Genomic DNA, 23,066 nt, shown 5'->3' on the forward strand with positions numbered 1-23,066 from the left:
CCATGGCGGCTCTGTTATTCAAGCTCCGCCTGTGCACCCCAACCTGACGTGCACTCCCCCCTTCCACGGCAGGCACGGGGTCCCTTCCAGCTTCCAGGTCCAGCACAGTGCGGGGGAGTAGACACTGAGGGCAGCATGTTGCGTTTCATTTCCCGGGCCATTACCTAGAGACCCGGGCTGCAGCCCCGCCCTGAGCTGCACCAGCAAAGCCAGCTGGAGGCCCGGAGGCTGAGCGCTTTTGCTTTGGGGGCCACGAGGGAGTGACATGCTGGGCAGAGAGTTCCTTCGCCTCTCAGCTACACAGTGACTTTCTGTTCTTTCCCCAGGGGGACACCACTGCCTTTCAGGAGAAATTAAATTCTTCCAACACTTTTTTTGCTGTAAAATTCTATGCCCCCCGTGGCCTCATCAATAATGTTTAATAAAATAAAAACCTTTTCAAGCATTTGATGTTTCTGTGGAGTTGAACGGCAGGATCTCTCCAACCCAAGGCAACACATGGCAATGCTTAATAGTTTCCACTTTTACTGCAGGGAAGAGCGTCCCTCCAAGTTCAAGAGGAAGCCGGGTGGGTGCTTTCTGGGCTGCGCGAGGCCCACGTTGCGCCAAGAGAGGAGCATCTGGAAGTTGGGGGTAGCAGATGGCCCGGGAAGGAGGAGGGATCATTAGCAGATGGCCCCAATAGTTTGGATAAAGGGAAAAAATAGCTTTGATTGCAAACAAATCAGTATTAGAAACACACCAAGACGCAGGCCCACACGGATGTTCGCTGCTGCAATGGACAGACAGACAGTCCCCATTTCTCACAGGGGCGCCCAGGCAGGGGCGGAGGCTGGGAGAGGCGGTCAGTGTCCTCATCATCTACCCCATTTATTAAAAATTACAGGTAAGGATATAGGCTCACCTTCAAATTAAAAGGCTCCACAGGGGATCTGGAGGGCAGTGAAATGATTCTGTTTGACGTTGCAATGGTGAGCGCATGTTGTCACACGCCTATCAAAGCTCATACAATGTGTCAACACAAGAGCGAATCCTGATGTAAACTATGGGCTTCAGCACTAATAATGTATCAATACTGGGCCGTCGACTGCAACATCGACACCACACCGACAGGATGTTAATGACAGAAGGGACTGGGGGTGGGGGGAAGTAATGTCGGAACTCTGAATTTTCTGCTCAATTTTCTGTAAACCTAAAACTGCTTTAAAAAGAAAATAAAGCCTCAGTTAAAACACACACACACCTGGCTCTGCTTCTTGCTGGCTGGGTGATCCTGGACCAGCTACTTAATCTCCTTGGTCTTCTTCTCCTCACTTGCAAAATGGAGACCCTAACAGCACCTACCCGTGGGCTTGTTAATGAGCAGCAAGTGAATGAATGTGTGGAAGGCACTGAGAACGGCCCCCGCTCACAGCTGGTGTAAGCCATCAGCACGTCGATGAGCAGCTCTCATGTGCTAGGCACGCCTTAATACTTCTATGCGCCACATGGCTTAACAGGTGGGAACTGCCGTTACGCTCCCTTTATAAAAAGAGAAAAGCTGAAGCTTAAGGATCCTGACTTTGCTCAAGGTCACACGGTCAGCTAGGAAGGGGCAGCCAGGACTCCGACCCATACAGCTGCCTTCAGCACGTCAAGCTGCGTCTCCAGGAAGAGCTGGTGCTTGCTGGGACAGGAGCTTCTTCTGGCCACTGGGAATTCTGTACTTATCCAGTGCCATCTCGTTCTGTGGAGCTGAGTGGGAGGGAGGAAGGTAGGGAGGGATTCCCCAAATGCCAGGCGGGATCTTGGCAGAGCCAGTACTGGAAGTCAGATGGAGGGTCAAGCCACTCAACCCAAGGTACAGTAGCCTCACCTCTCCCCCGCCCCCAAAACACAGCAGAGGATCACATTGACGATGAACTGCTATTCATCAGCCTCCATTTGCCAGTCTGTCACTACCCCATAAACCACTATGGGGGTTGGTGACTCTCTCCCCAAGAAGCCACCTGGCTCTCTGGAGGCTGTCCTGCCCAGGATACCCCCTCCCCAGGGTGGGAGCGCTGCCGCTACCTTCTGGGACAGTAACTGAACCCTGATCCCCCTGCCTCCAGGTGAAGGGCAAGGTCGACGCCTGCTTTTCCAGCCCGGGATTTACTTCGACAACTCTGAGACCTGGGCTATGGGACGTGTCTCCTGAGGCTGCCGAAGCAGCACCTGCACAGGCCTTCGTTCAGTCTTGTTGCCGGCAGCACCTCACCTCCACGCCCACGGGTCCTGGTGAACCTTTTGCCGCTCTGGGTCCCCTCCTCCTCCTCCTAATGCTTTCTGCACCTCTGCTCCCCACACCGGGGCGCCCACAGAGATGCGCTGCTGAGGTGGGCGCCTCCTCCATGCCCTTCTCTCCTCCTCCTCCCCCAGTCTCACCGCCAACTCCTATGCACAGGATCTGCCCCCCCCCTCGTCTCCGCTCCCCTCTACGCACACACACGGCCTTTTACGTCAGTCCTGGCACAGCCTGGTCAGACCGGAACCAAGCCGACCACAAGAGATCCTCCATCTAGCGTCTGCCTCCAACTCCTCTGGCTTCCCGAAATGCTGGGAACCAACCAGCCTCGTCCTCAGCTCTGTCTCAAGCACCCCTCCCCCAGTCCTCTCTCCCCAGCCCTTCTTCTATGGACACTGGGATAGACCAAGGTTTATGCCCCAACCCCAAATGCTCATGTTGAATCCCTAACCCCAAAGCAATAGCATCTGAAGATGCAACCTTTAGAAGGTCACATGGGTCGGGTGGGTGGGGCCCCGGTCTGCTGAGATTAGCAGCCTTCGGAGAAGGGACACCGGACCCCTCCCTGCTCTCGCTCTCCCCTCCACTTGGACTCGAGGAAGGTGCCAGTGCGCAAGCCAGGAAGACAGTTCCCACCAGAACCCAAACTCTGCAGCCCTGTCCTCGGACTTCCAGCCTCTGGAAGGGAGAGCAAATGCACCGTTTCTGTTGTTTACGCACCCGGTCCATGGTGTTTCCCACCGCGGCCCAAGCTAAGACACAGCCACCCGGCGGGCGTTCCAAAGACATATCTGAAAAGTGGAAAACCAAAGGAGGAAAAGCAAGCCACCCCCCATGACAACAGTCTCTCTGCTTCTATTTGAACACGGGGACAGAGGACAAAGATGCACATGAACGAGGTGACACAGTGGAGGACGGACCACTGACTCCATCTCAGATGTGGGGGCAGAGGCAGCGTAAGAATGGGGGAAGCCAGGCCCACCCAGGCAAGAGTGAAGATATAAAACACCACCAGTCAAAGAACAAATTCTTTTTAGCAGCAAGTGCTACAAGGCTCCAGCCCCCAAAATCCTCAAAAGATAAAAAAAAAAATGAGAACCAGACAATGGTTTCCTGAAGACAAGAAACAGTGTTCGGCAAGATGTTGACTTCTTCACTCTTCCTCTCCAGGTTTGATTGGCGGATGGTTTCCCCAGCACCTCCCGAGTAAGGGGGCAGGGAAGGAATGAGAGCGAAAGCTGGGGTCTGAGCATGGATGTGTGTAGCCCTTGGTGGGTGTTGACTTGTTTAATTCTAACAACACTGTGCAGTGGATTCAATTACCACCCACCTCTTCCGTAAAGGAGGCCCATACTGGAAAAGCAAACAAGAATTTCGCCTTTCACATCTTACTTGGGGGAGGTGAACCAGCCATAGAACAATGGCTAGAGCTCTTCCCTGCAAATAGACAGAGACTACTTGTGGGTTGGACGTCCAGGGAAGGCCTGGGGACACTGCAGTGGCGAGGAGGAGCCTGCCATGGAGGATCTGGGGTGGGGGGGCAGGTAAGCAAGTTTCCCAGAAGCTCCAAAAATTGGCCACAGAATGCACCCATCACTGGTTCTGATTTCGAGAGCTGGGGCCAGGGCCGGGCATCGGTGTTTGTCACCTACAGGCCTGGTTTGAGCTGCCACTGTCTTCAAACACTCCAGGCGCCACCACCAAGAGATGTGTGGGAAACTCCTTGGTTCCCCTACAGACTGAAGGTTTGCGCCTCCCCAAAATTCCTGTGTTGAAGCCCCTACTGGGATGGTAGTCGGAGGTGGGACCTCAGGGAGGTCATTAGGTTTAGATGAGGTCATTAGATGGGTGGGGGGCCCCTGTGATGGGATCAGTGCCCTTCTGAGCCAGGGAGGAGGCACCAGAGCGCATGCCCTCTCCCCACCACATGAGCTGCTTGATACCAAGGGCTGCCTCTCACCCTTGCTCGTGCTCCCCACTGGCTGCCCCCCAGGGCTGGACACACACAGCAGGTGTGTCCACATGCCTGTGAAACAGGATGGAGGCTGGGGTTCTCCCAGCCCAGAGACCAGGGGCTGGGAGGGAAGCCAGGCCTCAGCCCACATGGGCTGGCGGGACAGCTGGGGCACATGCGGTGGGGTTGGGGGGCAGATGCAGTGTGTGGAGGGGGTGCACTGGAGCCAGAACACCAGGGATCCTCCTGCCAGTCACGAGAGCTTAGAAGTCACCAAACTTCTGAGCCTCGTCTTCCTCCCCTTTGCAGAAACACTGTAAGAATGAAAGTACCTAATATTCACTACATTCATTCCATCATTCGGCCAACATTTACCGAGTCCCTTCTATGCGCAGGGCCGACTCCTGACACAGTCGCCACAAAGCGTAACGCAGATGTTAACCACTGCTCTGGAGATTGCCTTCCCTCTTCCTCCCCTTGGGGGGGCAAGTCCAGGTCTCCCTCCAACAGGACCGCGTGCTGTGCAGCGGGAGGAGTCATTTGTGGTCGGAGCGCACTCTGAAGGTGCAGGAAACAGCAGGGCACGCGAGACTCTGAGAAATGGGCCTGCCTGAGCCGGCGTGCCCAGACTCGATGCGACAAGTCACGAGAGGCGGGCACAGCCAGCCCAAGGCCAGGGTGCCAGTGAGCTAGAAACCAGTCAAAAATGCTGAACCCCAATTCTCCTGCCAGACCAGCTCAGTGCTCCCCACATGGATGGTGCTAACTTAGCATCTCAGGTTGCTAGAGCGATAGGACGGCCTGGCCCGTGTTCGGGAGTCAGTCCGGCACCTGCACCACCTCCATTCCACCTGACAGAAGGTGTGCTGCAGACAGTTAGGTGATGGGACCACACGGCTACTGCTGCATCACCGGGGCAAGTGAGAGTGCAAAGTTCAAAGGGATTCCCAGCTGCTTCTCTGCAAGCTGCACTCACCTGTGCTCCATGCCCACACGTACTTTTCGGAAGGATCTGAGACAAGGGAAGTGGACGGTGTGGAAAGCAGGCTTTGAGGGGAGGCCCTGGACACGCGGAACCAAAGGCTTCGGTCACACAGGCCCAGGCTCCGATGCCGGCTTCCCCACTCACATGTTCTGTGACTGTGAGCAACTCATGTGTCTTTCCCCAGTGTCTCCTGACCAGCAAAATGCAGCCATGCGACGCCTCCATCCACCCCTGCGCCTCTGCCCTCCTGCTCCATCTCCTCTTACACACGGCCCCGCGCTGGGCCTTGCCACCAGCTTCTCCCAACCCCGGAGCCAGCAAGAAAGCAGAGACCTGGAAAGGTTGTGTGATTCACCCAACAACGCAGAGGAAAAGCCAAGGGGGACCCACCCACAACACGACCTCGTAGTTCCCAAAGGGCTTCCAAACACATCGCCCCACTGGGTCCTTCCCACAAAGACCACCAAGTGCTGGCACCAGAGATCAAGTCCAGGCTGCCCCGCCCGAGGTCTGGGCGGTTTCCATTCACCTCCATGCCTGCCAGGGGCATAATCTCTTCTCCAGAGAATCATCGTCCCCTGTTTTAGCAAACCCTGCCTGTGGCAGGATGACAGACAGGGTGTCCTCTCTGGGTCCCCAGAGCCTCTGACCGCTCCCCACCCCTTTGCAGAAGTCTTAGAAGGAGCACCAGAACTGACTGCCAAGGTGAGTGGAATTCATCTCCCCAAGCTGGGGCAACACCCCAGGAACTCCCATTCCAGCGGAGGGGCCCAGCACCCCAGGGTCCCACCCCTGTAGTTGCCCTGGCATTATCTGACCTACTGACAGGTCACCCCCAAGTGCCACTGGCCAGAGCAGCGGGGTGTGCTGCCCCCCAGAGCTCTAGCAAATGGGTGCAGTGAGCGAAAGGGAAGGAAAAAGACACTCAGGCCGACGAAATGGAGTGAGCGGGAAACACGGAGCTCAGGAGCACTGAGACGGACAAAAATGTAAAACTCTTGAACATGACCCTTTTGGTTGTTGGATTAAGAAAGTACTCGAGTTGCTTAGCAGCATAACTGATTAACATGTGTACATTACCTTGAAATGCTTTATGGCTACCCTTGCACCTACATTCATAAAACATTTTCCCCAACTCTGGCTGTAACCCCATCCCCAGGCCCAGACAATTCCCCGGGGTGGGGGTGGGGTGGGGAGGAAGAGGGCGGCGAATCTGTTTCTCACCAGGGTCTGTGCAGTTCTTGGCTGTCTGCGTCCCGTTCACCGGCGCCATCAGTTTTCTGTTTTTCCACGTGTCTGGTAGATGTCTGCTTGCAGAAGCAGGTCTGTGCCCTGGATTGGAAATCAAGTCCCAGACACCACTGAGTCAAGGTGGTGCCTGTGTTCTCACAACGACCTTACTTAGCTGTGTCAAGTTCTCACAACGACCTTACTTAGCTGCGTCAACCGCAGTCGCAGCCCCCTTTGATGAGTTGGAGCCACCTCCGGGGAGTGAGACAATGGCTGGAAGCACAATAAATACCACCCATGGCAACGTTTCCTAGCTCTAGTTCATTGTGTCCAGTCCCAGGTGGGTCAGCATGTGAGCTGACCTTGGTCACCATCTCCCAGTCCCTAGCCCCTCACAGGTGCAACAAAAGGCTCAGCTAAGTGGCCATTAGGTTCTCGTCCAGTAAAGATGCTCAGGTGTGCCCGCTCTGGAGGACCTACAGATAAATAGTAAGCCAGCTAGCAGGGCAAGAAGACCAGTGGGGTCTCGCCCTTAAATGTGCACATGAATGATGTGGGGACCGTGTTAAAATGCACACTGTGATTCAGTAGGTCTAGGCTGGGACATGGCACTCGTCACTAACAAGCTCCCAGGTGGTGCTGAGCCCACTGGTAACCCAGGGCCAAACTGAGGCACAGGGGTGATTGCGGGGACGGAATAGACTTAAACTCCAAAAGGCCATTCCCAGCAAACGCAGGTGATTCTCACTGTGAAAGTATTCATTTACCTCTCCCAATGCGTAAGCTTTTTCAACTGGGTAATAACACTTCTATAATGCTGACATCTAAGAGCCTGTAGGTATTTTGTTATTTCTGGTGTGTAATTGAGGGGAAAAAGAACATGATGACTCGCCCAACTGCAAAACACCAGGTATTAAGACGTTCACGTAACCATTATGGTTTTCTGTTGGAAACAGCCGCAGTTTTTAACCTTACATCCTCAATCACAAAGTTTGGATTTTGAAAGGCAGTATTTTAAAAGAGTAATCACGTTCCATCTAATTTTTACCTATTTCTCACTTACAAACCTCTCTAAACTGTCCCTTCTACCTGCTCAGGAAGGCACTGCTGCTTTATCTCCATGTCTAAGATGCTAAATCACCAGCATTTCTTTCATTCTTTTTAAAGTGTGAAAAACAAAAGCAGAGGGCCCACAGCATCCCATTAAAAAAGGCAGTGTTAGCCAAGTGAACGTTTTCCGAAGATTCCACGTGGGCTCACATTCCGCCCCCCCACAGTCCCCCTCCCCACTAGACATTCTTGGTAAGTTTCTCCTTCTCTCCACCTCAGATTTGCATATTCTCGGGGACTTTCAAACCCCTGGGGCTCTTCTAGGGTGAAGGAGTGTGGATCCTGCCCCAGACACCAGTGCTCTCGCACCCTCGGGATTCAGAGGAGTTGACAGCGTGATGCTGAAACAAAGCAGCAACCTTCCCGAGAGGACATACCGCCCCAGCGTTTCCAGGGTCTGACGAGGACGCTTCTGGACAGCGGTGGAGGTGAGAGGAGGGCGGAGACGAAATTCACAGCTTCTGAATACGGGTTTTGAAGGGGCGCGGCGCACAACCCTCTTCGCTGCGAATAGGAGAGCGGACCATTTGGTTTCATCCGCCCCACATCTAGAGAATCCTTATCTGGACCCCCGCTGCGCTGCCCCTCCCCGGCGCACTCCAGAGACACAACTGTGGCACCAAGGGGCCAGAGGTTCTGGTCTTCGTCTTGGTAACACAGCCCTACAACCGTGTCCTGAGACCCCAGAGGCCTCGCGCGCGTCTCAGGGGAACGCGCGCCACAGCTCGGAGCGTCGACATCTGCCCTCCCAGGTGTGCTCCACCTGCCCGGCTAACCCTTGGGACCCACCTGACGGGGAAGAACAGGAAGACATCTTGGAGCTGCCCCGCGGCTTCTCAGCCCAAACCCCCCAACTCCTGGGGCGGCCGGCACCTACCCAAGCTGCCAAAGAGGCCGGACGCACAGCACACCAGAGCCAGCACAGCACACATGAAGCCAACTTGCTGCGGCAGCATCTCTCGCCTCCCGCGAACTTTGTGTGGCCGGAGAAGACCTGGGAGCGCCATCCCGGAGCGCCTGGGTGCCGTCGCTGGGTGAAGACAGGGAACCTCAGAGGCCGAGCGCTGTCTGTGGGTAAGCGGCGCTACGGCTGGAGCAAACAACACGCCGCTCAGAGGCCGGAGTCTCCGGACCAAAGCTTCATGACCCTCGGGGAAGGTCGGCGGGGAAGCGCGGAGAGGGGAAGTGTGGGCGCGCGGCGAGGCCGTGGCTCAGAGTCCCGCTCCTAGCGTGCGCGCACCGCGCACCACGGCTCTGTGGCGAGGAGGCGACGCCGGCACGGTGGCGCTGGCGTCCCTGGCTTGCAGATCTGGCGCAGTCTTCGCGCTGGAGCCGCTACCTGGTCGCTCAGGCTCGGCGGGCTCGTGCGGCCGCAGCCGTGGCTGCCTTGCCCGGGGCCGACCGCGGGGAGCACTCAGTGCGCCCCCGCGCCCCGCACCGTCGCTCCCACTCGCAGCATCCTCCTCCTCCAAGTTTGGCGGCGGCAGCGGGCCAGCCACGCTCCCTAGCTTCGCGACCAGCGGAGCCGGGGCGGCCCCGATGCGCGCAGGGGTAAGGCAGGCTGGACACACTGGGCCTGCGATCCTCGCCACGATAGCCTCAACGTCGGCCCTCCGGGGGCGAGCTCTCCACGGGAACTTTCTCTCTGGCTGCTGGTGCCTGCGTCTGCGAGGCCGTGGCGCCTCCCGCCTGCAGCTCACGCCTCCCTTCTCCTCCTCCCGCCCTCCCGCCCGCCTCTCACCGTCCGAGGCGCACGTGTACTCCTCCTCTAAGACGCACTCGCCCGTGCGCTCCTCCCTCCCCCCCGGGAGGCTCAACTACTGCCCAATATAATCGCCCTCCTCTTTTTCCCTCTCTCTCCGCCCCTGTGGAGCCCAACCGAGCCCTCCCTTCCTCTAGAGCCCTCTCCGGCTGCGGCAGAGAGGAACAGGTTATGGCTCCTCGGGGACCCTGGGAACAGGGTTACCGTAGAGCGGTCGCTCTTGTCCAGGCTCCCCATGCCCTCCCCTCCCCCACCCGGGCGACCCGACCCCGTTCCGGGGGTGCTGCACGAGAAGATTAATTGCTCGAGCAGAGCAAACAGGCTTGCAGCAAGCCTAGGAGCCCCGGTGCCCGCCGGGACCGGCTCCTGCGGGGCTCTCTCAGGCGGGCGGGCGGGGCAGCCGGCGGCCGGGGCGCAAGGCCGACCCGCAGACGCTGGAGACGCGGTAGAGAGAGAAACCTGAGAGCTCTGCGGCCCCGCCGCTGTGAGTTGAGCTTCTGATCTTCTGGAGCCTTGCCGCTTCGCAAGGCTTTCGGGTTTTTGTTTTGTTTTGTTTCCCTCCTCTCTGATCGGCTCTCTAGTGGAAACTCCTTTAAAAATGGGGCAGGAGGGAGAATTTTAGAAAAGCAGCAGCTGAGATGTAATCCAGGTACTAGCAGGTGGTGGGGATCTTTGCAGAAGGGCCTTGGCCCGGAGGGTTTGATTCAAATCCTAGCACTGACTCCCCTCCCCTGCCAGGTCCTCCGGCATCTGGTTAGGTAGGGGCTGCGAGGGGGTTAGGTCCACCGAAAATCCTGTTTGGAGCAGAGCCAGTTCTGTTTAATTAAATAAATACACACCCACTGTGTGCGGGACCTGTGCCAAGTGCCAGCCAGAGAACAAAACAAAACAACCAAAGGAAAAAATGTGTAAGATCCAGTCCCCACTGTCAAGGAACCCGAAGTCAAAGTGGAGCCAGACCCTTCGGTAAACGCCTGTGGAGCAGCATCTGTTCTAAAAGCCACGGTTTGGCAGTGTGTGCGTTATCCCCTCACCACTCACAATGTGGGCCACGCCAGCAGGAGCTTGCGAGAAATTCAGGCTCCAAGGTTCCAGCCAACTGAGTCAGGATGGGCCTTTTTAACTCGCCCCCACCCTGGAGACCAGTGTGCACATTCCCAGTAGGTCCCAGTGCCTCTAGCCCCTCCTCCTCTGGCCGGTTCCTCCTGGGCTGAGTAAGCAGGGGTCATTTCGCTTGTGTTAGTCTTTGGCACAGGGGCACAGGAACGAGGGACCTGAAGGGCCAGGGGAGGGAGAAGTTTCACTAATTATTTTCAGCATCCTTGTTTCGTGCCCACAAGGATACTGAAGGTGTGAACACAAGACTCATTGCAGTGGAAACTCCTGGAGAAAATGAAAGAGAAAAGGCTGGCGTTGTCGGCCTTGCAGAGAAGGGCCCAGGGCTCTGTGTTGTCCGCAGAGATGGCCCACCACTGAAGCTCGCCCTCCACGTTGGCGACCTGTGTACCAAGTAAGCCTGCCCTTGACAAAAAAGACACTTTTCATGCTTCCGCAGAATATTCATCTCATTGACTGGGCTGCACAAGGATGCACTTGTCAATAGCAAATAGAAGGCATAGGTCAGTCACGTGAAAGCTAGCCAACGGCTCTTGGCATGGCGTTGAAGGCCAAGGGCAGAGTAAAGTGGTAAAATGTTGTCAGCTTGTCCAAAAGCCAGCATTAGGGTCACACAGAGGAAAGCAACCCCAATGAATGGAATGGCGCCTCGTTGTTAGGACTTAGAATGGTCTCAAAACCTGTCTATGGAGTTCACCGGGAGCTGCTGGAAATGGGAACATTTGAGTCTGAAACAGGCCAAAGGGGTCATCAGCAAGTGAGTCTTGAAACATTAGCCAGCCCTTTAATAGGACACTTCTTCGCTCCGACACCTGTCACCTGCTTTCAGCTCGTAGAATCCTTGCAATAATTTCACAGGCACGAATGGACGACTTTTATTTGACAGTTTAAAAAGCAATCTGTTTGGAATTGTACTTTTTGCTTCGTTTAAACAGTGCCCATTACCAGACAGCCTCTGCGGAAGCTCCTGTGACTCACCCTGCAGACGGAAGAATCGGATTTTGTGTACTTTTCAGATTCAAAGCATTCAGGAGCATTTTCTAAGTCACCAAGGCCATTGGGGGCAAATGAAAAATGCAGCTCTAGGTTTCTCTTAGGCTCCAGGGCTGGCTTCAGGGGCACTGGGTTTGGAGTATCCCTCCTGCGACCAAATTTTCAACCAGCGTGACAGGAGGAGACTGTTCACACAGCCAGACAGTTTTCCCCTTCTTGGGAGGAAGGCTCAGCCTCAGCGATGGGTATAATGATGTTTTTAAAAAATATTTTCTATGACATAAAGAGCCTCACCATTTAGTTCGTCTTCTTACTCAGTGTTTTCAAGTTTGCTGGGGTGACCTTCTCCATGAACTCTACTTCCCCCTACCCTGCCTTCCAGATGCCTGGATCAGGCAGCACCAGCCAGGGCAGCCGTTCTCCAACTCCAAGGTGCATCAGAATCCCTGGGCGGGGCTTCTTAAAGCTCAGATGGCCAAGCCCCAGCCCAGGGTGGGGCCTGAGAACCTGTATTTCTAACACATTCCCAGGTGAAGCTGATGCCACCGGTCCAGGGCCCGCGCTGGGCTGGGTTATCCCCAGGTGACAGTAAAACCGCAAACATCTGCTTCAGGGCAGCTGAACACGCCACTTGGGTGCAGGGGTTGTTTCGAGCGGAAGGCAAATGAGAAGAAACACCTTCCAGAAAGGCTCTGCCCTTCCCCCACTCGCCTAAAAGCAGGACAGGAATTTGTAGAGATGACCCTCCTTCTCTCCCCACCAGGAAGGACAGAAGTCAACCACTGGTGACAACTCCAGGTCCTTCTCAGCCCAGAGGCAGCACCTGAGGACTCTAATAGACCTTGTTCAAGCTACTCCTTATCTACCAAGGTTCCCCATAGTCTTGCCTTCCACAATTTGCCCTAGTTGTCTTTTTCTTTTGTCGTCAGTTCTCTAAAGGACATATAATTCTTTTGTTAAGAGGCCATGTACACCCGTGGTCTCACCAACTCTGTGAGCTGCTCATCACTGGGTGCTCCCATGTGTGTGCGCGGCGCACACGTTAATAAACGTCTCTTTGTTTTTCTCTCGTTAGCATGTCTTTTGTGGGTCTAACTCACAGGGCCCCAGACAATGAACCTAAGGTGGATGAAGGGAAAATAGTATTCCCTCCCCTACGCTTGTCTATCCAGAGTGTGTGTTATGGGCAGATGCTCAGGACCCTGGGGGCAGCCACAGCCTCAAACATGGCAGCCCCCCCTGCCAGAGGGAGGAGGGACCTGCACTGGCGATTGAGTCCTCTGGCTGCAAACGATGTGCTCACCGCTGCTCACTGCATGTCGGCCAAGTCAGTGCGTGGTCCCACCAAACCACCAGGAGGTCGGGAAATGCTGTTCTTCCCCTGCCGGCTGAGACCTGACCTTTGCGGTGGACACCTGACGACGCCCATCGCAGAGCAAACCTTGCTCTCTTCCTTGCCCCCCGGGGCCTTTCCTGCCTGCCCCGCCCCGCTCCCCAGCACAGCTGATCCCGCTTTTTTCCAAGCGGCGTGCATCTCCCTTAGAGCGCTCCCTCGTCACATGGCTTTGGGATATGAATGAGGGTGTCTGTCTCCTCGCTTGCCTCCTGCGTCAGGGACTTGTCTTAGCCCCAGCTCTGAACAAAGTGTCCCAGCCCACTAGGTGCTTAATAAATGAAGTCCTTATGGAACGGATTAGTGATCGCATTTTGGCTACAGTGTGAAAAGGATAGAGAACGGCTGCCCCTGTTAGGTGGTGCCCGCTCTCCCATCTCCTCATAACCACCCCAAGTTCTCGTTCACCTTCACTGTCAAGGCCACCAGAGACCTGCAGGCACAACCCAGCAGGACCTGAAAGTTTTTTTTTTTTGATAGTTTATTTTTAGAGAGGGAGGAAGGGAGGGAGGGAGGGAGAGAGGGAGGGAAACATCAGTGTGCAGTTGCCTCTTGTGCAACCCCTACTGGGGACCTGGCCCGAAACCCAGGCATGTGCCCTAGACTGGGAATCGAACTACTGACCCTTTGGTTCGCAGGCTGGCACTTAATCCACTGAGCCGCCCCAGCCAGGGCAGAACCTGACACTCTTGAATGCACCCTTCTTACAAAAGCCACATCCTTGGCTTCCTTGACAGAGCACGCTCATGGTATTTCTCTTTCTTCTCTGGCCAGCTCTTCCCTGGGCCCCTGGGGACTCTGTTCTAGACTAACTTTTCTTGTCATTCTTGGAAGAGCTCGTCAGCTCTCTGGCTGAAATTACCACATTTTGCTGATGTGTTTTTGTACACATTATACACAGCATTATTATACCCATGGTATGGAATCATGTATAATGCACATCCTATCTTTCCCTCAAAAATTGGGGTGAAAAAGTACACATTATGCATGGCAAAATACAGCATTTGCTCCCTGGTGTTGACTGCAGCCTGGGGCTGGGGCCTCTTCAGTTCTGGCCTGCACATCGGGGCGCAGCCCACGCCAGGGCCCGGGCCTCAGCCTCGTCTTCCCGCCCCTCCAGTCCACTGCCACCTGGACCTCAGATCGGGCCATGTCCTGCTGTCCCCATTGACACCTTGGGTTCTGTCCCTCACCCAGGCCCTGCAGCAGCCTCCTTAACCAGTGTCTCTAACCCCAGTCTTTCTGTCACAGTCCTTTCTCCACCAGTAGCCGAATAATCTTCCTGAGGAAAGAAAAATCCGATTATGTTTGTTCCTTCCATAAACCCCTCTGGGACTCCCCGTGTCTCGCAGGCTAGACTGCCAGCCCCATGGCTCAGTGCACGGGATCCCGCATGCGGGAGTCACCCAGGGACCTTTTCCAGCACCCAGGCTGGGAACTGGGCACTAGTGTTTTTTCCCAGATGGAGCCAAGCTGGTGAACCCCACCTCCAGTCCCTTCCCAGCCCCTCCAGCCTAACCTGCCACCGTGGCCTCTCTTTCACTCCAGTTTTCTCGTTCTTCAGAGGTCACCCTTGTTTCATTTCCCTGGAACATGCCTTCCCACCAAAGCCCCTCGTGCCTGGTGGTGTGGACTGAATGTTGGGGTCCTCCCACCCCCACCACCCATCTGTATATTGAAGCCTATTGCACAGGTGATGGTGTTAGGAGGCGGGACATTGGTGAGGTGATTAGGCCATGGGGGTGGGGCCTCATGATGCGATTAGTGCCCTTCTAGCAGACGCCCCAGAGAGCTCTGTCCTGTGAGGGCGCAGTGAGACGGCGGATCTCACCAGACGCCCACTCTGCGGCAGCACCACGATCGTAGACTTCCCAGGCTGCAGCGCTGTGAGAAATAAATCTGTGGTTTATAAGCCACCCAGTTGATGGTATTTTTGTTAGAGTAGCCAGAACAGACTAAGATGCCCAAGTCTTCCTTCTGCGTCCAGTCTTAGAGGAGGTACCGTTTCTTCTGAGGATGCTTCCAGAACCCTACACTGTGCCACCGCTGCTCATCCTGACGGGCGCGTGGACCAGCTCACTGGGCAGCTCGTTCCCCACGGGGACAGGAGACCACGTGCGGTGGCTGTTTCCGGCCCAGGTCAGCTCCTGGTTACTGACCGGGCCGAGTAGTGAAAGAAAGACATTCACACAGGCTGAGAGCGGGCTTCCCTGAAGTCAAGCTGTGTAGCTGCCACATGCTGTGCAAGTGTGTTTCTCAGATTCCTTGGATTTAACATGGAAACGAGTGAGCCTCTTGCTCCCCGTTTGTTTGGAAAACGTTTACTGTGTAGCACTTGGCCACACACAAGCCTCTGCTGAGTGTATCAGTGAAGGCCCGTCTACTGGGTCAAAGAAACCCAGCACTTCTACAGTGACTTAAAAAAGCAAGCAGTTTCTTTCTCTTATGCAAGAGTTCCCAGAGCACCATGCAGAGCAGGGAAGCTCTGCTCCTTACCGTCACTCAGGAACCCAGGCCCCTGCTACCTTGTGGCTCTGTCATTTCCCAGGGCACCGTCATTAGCTACATGGTCAACTGGTTTACACCTGCCCTACAGTCAACCAAAAGGAGTGTCCAGGGCTGTAGATTCCTGACCTACCCCAGAGGGCTTCTCATCGTCCATTGGTGCAGACATAGTCAGGTGACCACACCTACTCAAGGTAGGCTGGAAAATGCCTCGCTGAGCAGCACATCTCCAAGAGAATTCTGTTACTGTGGAAGCAGAGGGGGAGGGATTTGGTGGGTAATTATCGACCATCATCACAGGTGTGGAATTGTGACTCAAGGAGACTAAGTGACCTGTCCAAGGTCCCCGGGTACTAAGTCACAAATCCAAGCCTCCACTTCGAGGTGTAAACCCCTGAATAGCCTCCACCCACTGCCCTTCTTGTCTTTTGAGAGTAAAGGCAGGTGGAGCTCACCACAAGGAACAGTATGAGAAGTTATTTGGCAAGAGACGTGGCTCCAGGGTGCTTCTGATCTACACCTGTGCCGATTTTCTGCCACTGGCTTGGCCTCTCCGTGCCCAGTGGCAGCTGTGGCACCGCACACAAGCCAGAGTTTCCTCTGTGACCAGTGTACGGCACAGCCAAGGGCTGCAGCAGCCTGCGTTTCTGTTTTTCTGTGAAAGTGCTCTATTTTGTTTTCACATTTCTTTCTTTCTTTCTAATGGCTCAGACCTCAAAAGCCCCTGCCTCTGCATCTCTGGAAGGGTCTGGAGACATGGGTAGAAATGACCGTCACATCAGGAGACAAATGACAAGTGCTGGGAGAGAGAGCAAACAGCGTAGGGGGGAGAGGTGACTCTGCCACCACGGGGGTCAGTAAACGCAGCGGAGACGCTGGGACGGACGTGTGTCCCACTCAGGGGCATGTCCTGCGATCCCCTCCACACCAGAAGCCAGTTCCACAAGGCGAGCCCCCTGCTGGCCCTGAGCTTCTTCAGGGCATGTGTGAGGTTTTGAGTTTTAATGAGCCACTTTGCTGGCTCCTATACAAACCTTCTTATTCCCATTCAAGGGACAGTCAGGTCTGGGAAGACAGCAGAGGACCCAGAGCTGAGGGCTGCCATGCTGTGCTGTGAACATGGGCTACTGCCCGGGGAACCTGAGTAGCTCCCTGTGGCATCCGGGCAGAGATGGGGCCCATTGTCCAGAAAGTGAGGGCGGCCAGCTTGGGCAGCTGTCCGGAGGAGTGCGCCAGAGAGCTGGCCAGCACTTGCTGGACATACAAGCTCTTGTCCTTGACCAGAGAACTGAGCGTTCAGTTACCCAGATAACATCAGAAACTCAGAGTCAAGCAAGGAAACCATCACAACCAGATTCAGGCCCTCAGAAAAGATGTCTCAGTCCCCATCCAACTGTAACTAGCCTGGGGCTTCGCTATCATCGGTCAAGCTGCCCCCAGACCTCACTGGCTTAGTGATGATTATTTCTCACTCAAAGGGAGTCCAGACCAGGTGTGTTACCAGGCAGCTCTTCTCTAGGTGGTTCATCCGAGATCCTGGCTGTACCATCTTCAGCACTTGGCGTCCGGGGCTGCCAGGCTCATCTGCACCAAAACAGCAGAAGGGCAGAGACAAGGAGAACCCCAAGCGGAAGGTTTTTATGGATCAGACCTGGATGTGGTCACTTCATCTCCACCCCCATTCCATGGGTTAGAACTCGGCCACGTGACCACGGCTGCACGGGAGGCTGGAAGTGAGGTGCAGCTGTGACGGGAAACTGCCTGCTGAGTGGTCTACCTACTGCGCGCCTACAGCCCTCGTCCTAGGGCCTCAACAGAGCCATCGCGTCACAGCTCTCTGTCCTCGGTCTGGGCCCCGCGGTGTTCAAAGCACTTTATGTCTATTGACCCATTTAATCCTCCCAACAGCTCTGTGAGCTAAGTACCCTTATAACCTTCCCTTACAGATGAAGGACCCAAGGCTCTGTGTGGTTAAGTAACTTGCCCAAAGCCACACAGACTAGCAAGTGACAAAGCCAGGACTCAAGGCCGGGCAGTCCGGGTCCAGGATCCCTGCTCTTATCGGTCCTGCCTCAAGAACAGGCTTTCCTGTTGCAGATGGAGACCCAGAAAAGACAGGGCGAGACCACCCTTCGTAGCCCCTGTTCCTGGTGCACAGCTCAACCTTGTGCGCACACATAAGCAAACACGCACGACAGGCATGGACGGACGACTTGGCCTTTGTACGCCATGGACAGTGTTTTTAAAACACCGAGCACGCTGTCATGCTACATACCGAATTTCGCATGGCCCACCATCCTCTCACAAAGGTGAGGATCAGCGCAGACTCGGCCCATTTGAAAACAAATCAGCAAACTATTTTGGGGAATTAAAAAAATAAAAAGGCCCCAGAGGAGATTTGCCACTGGGTTGCATAATAAAGTGTCCCCCAAAGTAATACTAATACTTTAATGGCTGTTATGCAATGCTGATGGGTCTGTGTGACTCAGTGTTTGAAATTAATTGAAAGGATTTCTGATGAATGGCATTGGTTGGCTCTGGGCCTCTCCTTTCTCTCTTCCCCTTTTTTAACCAGGGTCTGAAGGCGAACGCCCCGGTGGATTCTTACCTGCAGGGTGGGGGGACTTCGGGTAGGAAAACGCAGATACTTCAGCAGATAGCCAAGGAAAGAAAGAGAGAAGCTTTTGTGATGGACACACAGCCCTGCTCTCCCCGCCCCCCACCCCCATCCCCCCACCGATGCTCCAACAGCTCTTCACAGGCCATGTGCCTGGGAACAGTAGGGGCCGTTCAAGCTGAGCAAGTTCTAATCCTTCGGGCTGCTGGTAAACAATAACGTATAAACTTATTATTAGGATTCTGTTTCAAAAGCGAGTGATCAAAAGGCAGTTAGCAGACAGCCAGAATGGTCAGCTGTAGAACCCTGCCTTTGAATTCACCCTTCACAGGTTCCCTCTGAGGGTCTGGACGTCTCATCTTTCGGTTCCACCAGAACCTTCTCTCCGTCGCCTCCCAAATGGGGGGTCGGGGGAGGGAAGTCCTGCAGCCATCTCTCAGCTTCCCGGCGTCACTGTCCGGTTTGCACGGAGGGAGCCCCGGGGGAGCCCTGGTGTCTCCGAGGAAGAGCGAGGAAGTAGCTGGCCTGAGCAGACACACCGTTTCGGGCCACCTGTGCCCTTGAGTGGCACTTTCATCAGTGGAGCCCCCATGACCCATGAGAGAGGGAGCCTTTCTGAGACAGCGTTCACGTCCTCCCTGCCACAAAGCGTTAATATTTAGCAGCCAAGTTTTATAACGAAGAACCACGTGCTGGTTGTCAGAAGCCTTCACAGCAGCATGGGGGGGGGGGATTCAGGGGGTCGTGGCCTGCCGGAGAAGGAGCTCTCTGCTGGCCTGGCCCGTCCACTCTGCTGTCCTCTCTGTGCCCTGTTCCCCACTGCCCCGAATCCCATCAGGGTATCAAAGCCTCGCCTCTTATGTTCTGACGTCCAAACTCCTGCAAAACCACAGTTTCAACCAGGGTGGGAGCCGAAATGCAGGGACTCACTACCTTTGGGGTACAGATGACTGCTATAGACCCTGTCCCCAGGAAAGGGCACAAACCATACACCCTGGGGTTTGAATACACATTCTGGAGGACAGCAACCCTTCCCCTGAAAACCACCTTGTAAGGGCCTTCAAGAACCTCTGGTTTAAAGACAGTCTTCACGCCCCCGCCAAGGCCTCCCGAAGGATGACTCCCGTTTTAGAAGTCCTCTAAAACACCACACAGCCTTAGGCGCTCAGACAAGGGATGAGCGAGGTCTTGCCGCCTCTCCAAGGACAGAGAGGATTCTCACGCAGACGCTGAATGAGTGTAGCGGTTCCACGTTCAAATCGATTTGGGTGGCACCGCACACTGTGGTCCTCTTTGGGAGACCTGCAGCGATGAAGTTCTTTTACTCTGTTGGAACCCAACATGTCCCAAATGTGCATGGCCCTGGAACCCTTAGAGGGCCCGTCACCCGTTAACAGCCCCGTGGAACGTGCGTTCTGAGGGGCTGAGGTTGCCTCATCCCTGCATTTCACCGGTGAGGAAACTGAGGCCCCAGAAAGGACCCGCCTTTCCCAGGGGCGCAGCGAGTCAGTGGGGGAGCCGGGCCTCGGACTCTGGGCTCAAAGCCCTTTCCATCCGGCAAAGGGCCATGGCAAAGGGGTCTTCTCTGAGCACAGAAGGGGCAGTGCTGTCCAACTAATTGACTGTGCCTGAGTCCCTGAGGACGCAGGGCACTGTCTGTGTCCTGGGTTTAACACTCAACACCCCCATTGGGTCATCACCACAGCCCCCAGCCCTGCCGTATGTGTGGAATTGTGCTTATTACAGTGGCCCAGGCAGGACCAGCCCAGTGCAGTTTGCAGAAAGGGGACCTGGGGCCCAGGCCTGGCTCTCAGGGACACTTCCAGGTCAGTGACCCCACCTGCCATCACCAGGAACCCTGACGGCCCTTCCTGGGAACACAGACAGCGGCTACCCCTCCCACCCCCAGCGTGTACCTTTGTAACCAATGAAATGGGCTCAGGTGCCCTGGGGCAAGGGCAGAGAGGCCGAAACTGTGCCAACTGCTTCGGAGTGGGCCTCCTTCTGGCTTGACTAAAACCGGCAAATGGTGGGCACTGTGCCCCGCCGCTGCTCCGAAGCCTGGTTGGCAGCTAAATGGGGACGCCCCCACAACTCCCCAAAGTTCTGACCCTTAGAACTGCAGCCCACCCTGAAGGACCCCTGCGGGTGGCACTTCCCCACACAAGCCATCTGAGCCTCACTTCAGCTTCCCAAGACATTGGACTCACTGCTGAAGACACAGCGATCATGCTGCGACCCTCTGCTCAGGAATCAAAGGGTGCAAGGGTTGCCAAGAGGTTGAAAGGTCCAAGGTTTTTCTTTTTTAAAAAAACAACAGCCCTCCTTGCTGGGCCTCCGTGATGTGGAAAATGTGCGCTTCTCTGTGCGTGGGGAGAGACTGGAAACAAAAACAGCCCCTTGGATGAAAAGGAAACACAGTGTCTTTCCTGGGTCCCCAGCCGTTCCCCACACAGTGGGCCGAGTCTCTTCTTAAATTTTTTTTCCTTTTTCAAAAAAATTCTTTGTTAGGTTTGTGTCCCGCCCCCCCAGCCCCATTTAGAGGTTAAAACCCTGCTCCCTAACATACAACGTTAGGAGATATGGCCTCAGGGAAGGACTAAATGAGGTCACAAGGGTGGAGCCCCCATGAATGGGGTTGGTGCCCTTGCAGGAGTCATGAGACAGCCGCTTCCTCTCTGTGGTCTGCCCCGTGAGGACACATTTCCCTGGTGATTAGTGACATCACGCCTCTTTTCCCGTGTCTGTTGGCCATCTGTGTGTCCTCCGTGGGGAAGTGTCTGCTCAGGTCCTCCTGTTCCCTTTAGCAGAGAGAAAGGCTCCGGCGGGGGTGCCGAGGCCCCCACAGTGCCCCCCAACCCCTGCGGTGTCTCTCTCCCCTGGCCCCCCTGTCTGGATGTGCCAGGGTCTGGGCTGCCCCTGGGTGCAAGGAGAAGCCCCAAGTCAGGAGGCAGGGGACAGTAAGTGCCGCCCCGGGACCGGAACCCTGGAGAAGAAAGGCACCCTCGTCAGGTGCCTGCCCCCCGGGGGCCCCTGCGCTCCACCCCGCCCCTCCCCACTCCTGTCTGTCAGCCATCCTCAGACCCCACACCCGGCACTCTCCCTCCCACCTATTTTTCTGTAACTCCAAACCCAAAGAAGCAAACCCACCGGGAAGCGATGATGCAGAAGGCAAGGAGCAGGGCTAGAGTCTACAGACTTGAACTACCGTCTCATACAGACCTCGTGGGTCCAGTGGGTCTGAGAATGTCCCTTCATCTCTTCGTGCCTCCGATTCCTGCCTCTGAACACCGGAATGACCTGTCCACTGGGCCCTGACTGCCTACAGGAGCCTCTCTCCTGCCCACACGCCCCGGAGCACAGGAAGGAGAGCTCTGGACCCCCTAATGCCACTCAGCTCAAAGCCCCAGTGGGCACGTGCTGTGCCCGGGTTTCCCTCTTCCGTCCGCTCAGCTCTCGGCACGGGGTGTGGTCTGCCGTTTGGGGCCTCGCTGCCATCCTTCAGGCTCGTCTGTTGGTCTTGGTTTCCGCATTCATTCCTGGGAGCAACTCGCGAACATGCTCTGCCTTCTGCCTCTGGCTGTGTCCACACCGAGAGTGTCTCACATCCTCTGCCCGGCTCTGCCCCTCTGGTGGGTTGCTGTGCAGGCTGAGCCCACTCCTGTCTCCCCTTGAAGGGGAAGTTGATGTGTTTCAAGGTTGAGACAATGCCACGCATATGGAAGCCCCAACCTCCGTTGGCCTGTGGCACGCAGAAGGCGCTCAGGGGAACTACCTTCCCCCAGATTTGTCCCTTTGTCCTCACTCTCCAGGCGTCTGTCATCTGTGAGTGACCCATGGGAATGCCAGTCCCTTTGCAGAGCTGGGTCTGGTAGTGGTCATGCGAGAACAACACCTAAACACCAGCTCATGAGTCATTCTGCTCAACGGGCAGGAGCTGCCCCGAGCCCCGTGCCGAAGCTGGGAGACAGGTGTGCACCCTCGAGGGAAGGAACACCAGGGTGGACCCTCGGGTCTGCCGTGAGCCTCGGGGTGCGGAGGGACCCTGTGCTGCATGAGCAGTTGCTGTTCCTGCACAAACTGTGACAATAGGAAAGTCACTTCACTCCTGGAACCTTAGTCTCCTCATCTCTAAGTCCTGGAGGAGTCGCTGGCAGTTCCGTAAGTGACTTTGATCCCCTTTTGTACTAAACAGCCACTTGAGGAGGGGCAGAGGACTCCGCAAGCGACCTTTTGACCTCCAGTCCACCAAAGGCCTGGCTCAGGCATCCCTGTCAGTGAGTGCCCCCCATCCCGCCCACACCCCCAGCACCCCACTTCTAGGTGGCTCCCTGGGATTGGAGTCTCACTCTTATCCCTGATGGTATGCCTGCTGACTCCGGCTTTAAGCCCCTAAATTGGGAAATGTTCAACTGCAGATTGTTTACATTGTGTATTCAGAGTATGAAGTGGTGTTTGAGAAGCGTTGCCATGGCAACGGCGAAGCGAGGAGGCAGCTAACTACGAAGAGAAATGGTCCAATGTTAACACGCACAAGCTACACTCTGGGGCTGCTGCACAGGAAATGTCACACTGCTGGGCGGGCCACCGCGGTCCGCGTGCCCGCTCTTCGCTTTAGAAACTGGAGAAGCTGTCTCCTGGGCCTAGTTTGTTCAAGGATCATGGCAGAGTCTGAGGCTCCCTGACCTTGGGGCTGAGGTCCATCCTGGTTCTAAGAGCTGATGTTTTTTGGCTGATGGTTCTCAAACTTCATTGACTGGTGACCTACTGGATCGAAGATTCCGTGGCCCACCTGCTGCGCCCCCTCCCAGTTACCATCGGGAAAGCTGCTGTGTGATAACATGCACTGTTGCCACCCAGGCAAATCCGAGGGAGTCACAGGTGCGTATTCACCTCTGCCTCTGGAACAGGGGTGTGGACGGTTTGCCAGTGGATCCTGACACCGATAATATCGGCACCTAGTTATCGGATAATGGTGGGCTCCCCAGACAGTTGATGCAAAGAGGCATCACTTCATACCACAGGGTTAACCAAACGGCCTGCCGCCAACTCCACGGACCCCGGTGAGGCCGACTCCAGGCAGTGCTGATGGGGGGTGGCATGCAGATCCTTCCCCGAAGTTGCAGGATTCCCAG

The 23,066-nt window shown here is 55.6% G+C and overlaps 1 protein-coding gene across 2 annotated transcripts in view; it reads right to left on the reverse strand.

Annotated features, from left to right (window-relative positions):
- Positions 1–9,213, reverse strand: part of SLC24A4 (solute carrier family 24 member 4) — a 126,900-nt gene extending 117,687 nt beyond the window's left edge. For both annotated transcript variants that reach the window (XM_037130255.2, XM_037130254.2), the window contains exons 1-2: positions 8,423–9,213; positions 6,430–6,537 (exon numbers count right to left, since the gene is read on the reverse strand). In XM_037130255.2, the coding sequence (XP_036986150.1) occupies positions 6,430–6,537; positions 8,423–8,552 (238 nt within the window). In that variant the 5' untranslated portion in view covers positions 8,553–9,213. The remainder of the gene's footprint in view (positions 1–6,429; positions 6,538–8,422) is intronic.
- Between the last annotated feature and the right edge of the window lie 13,853 nt (positions 9,214–23,066).

This window comes from Artibeus jamaicensis, unplaced genomic scaffold (assembly GCF_021234435.1).
Source record: "Artibeus jamaicensis isolate MK-2021 breed Jamaican fruit bat unplaced genomic scaffold, CSHL_Jam_final contig_444, whole genome shotgun sequence".
NCBI lineage: Eukaryota > Metazoa > Chordata > Mammalia > Chiroptera > Phyllostomidae > Artibeus > Artibeus jamaicensis.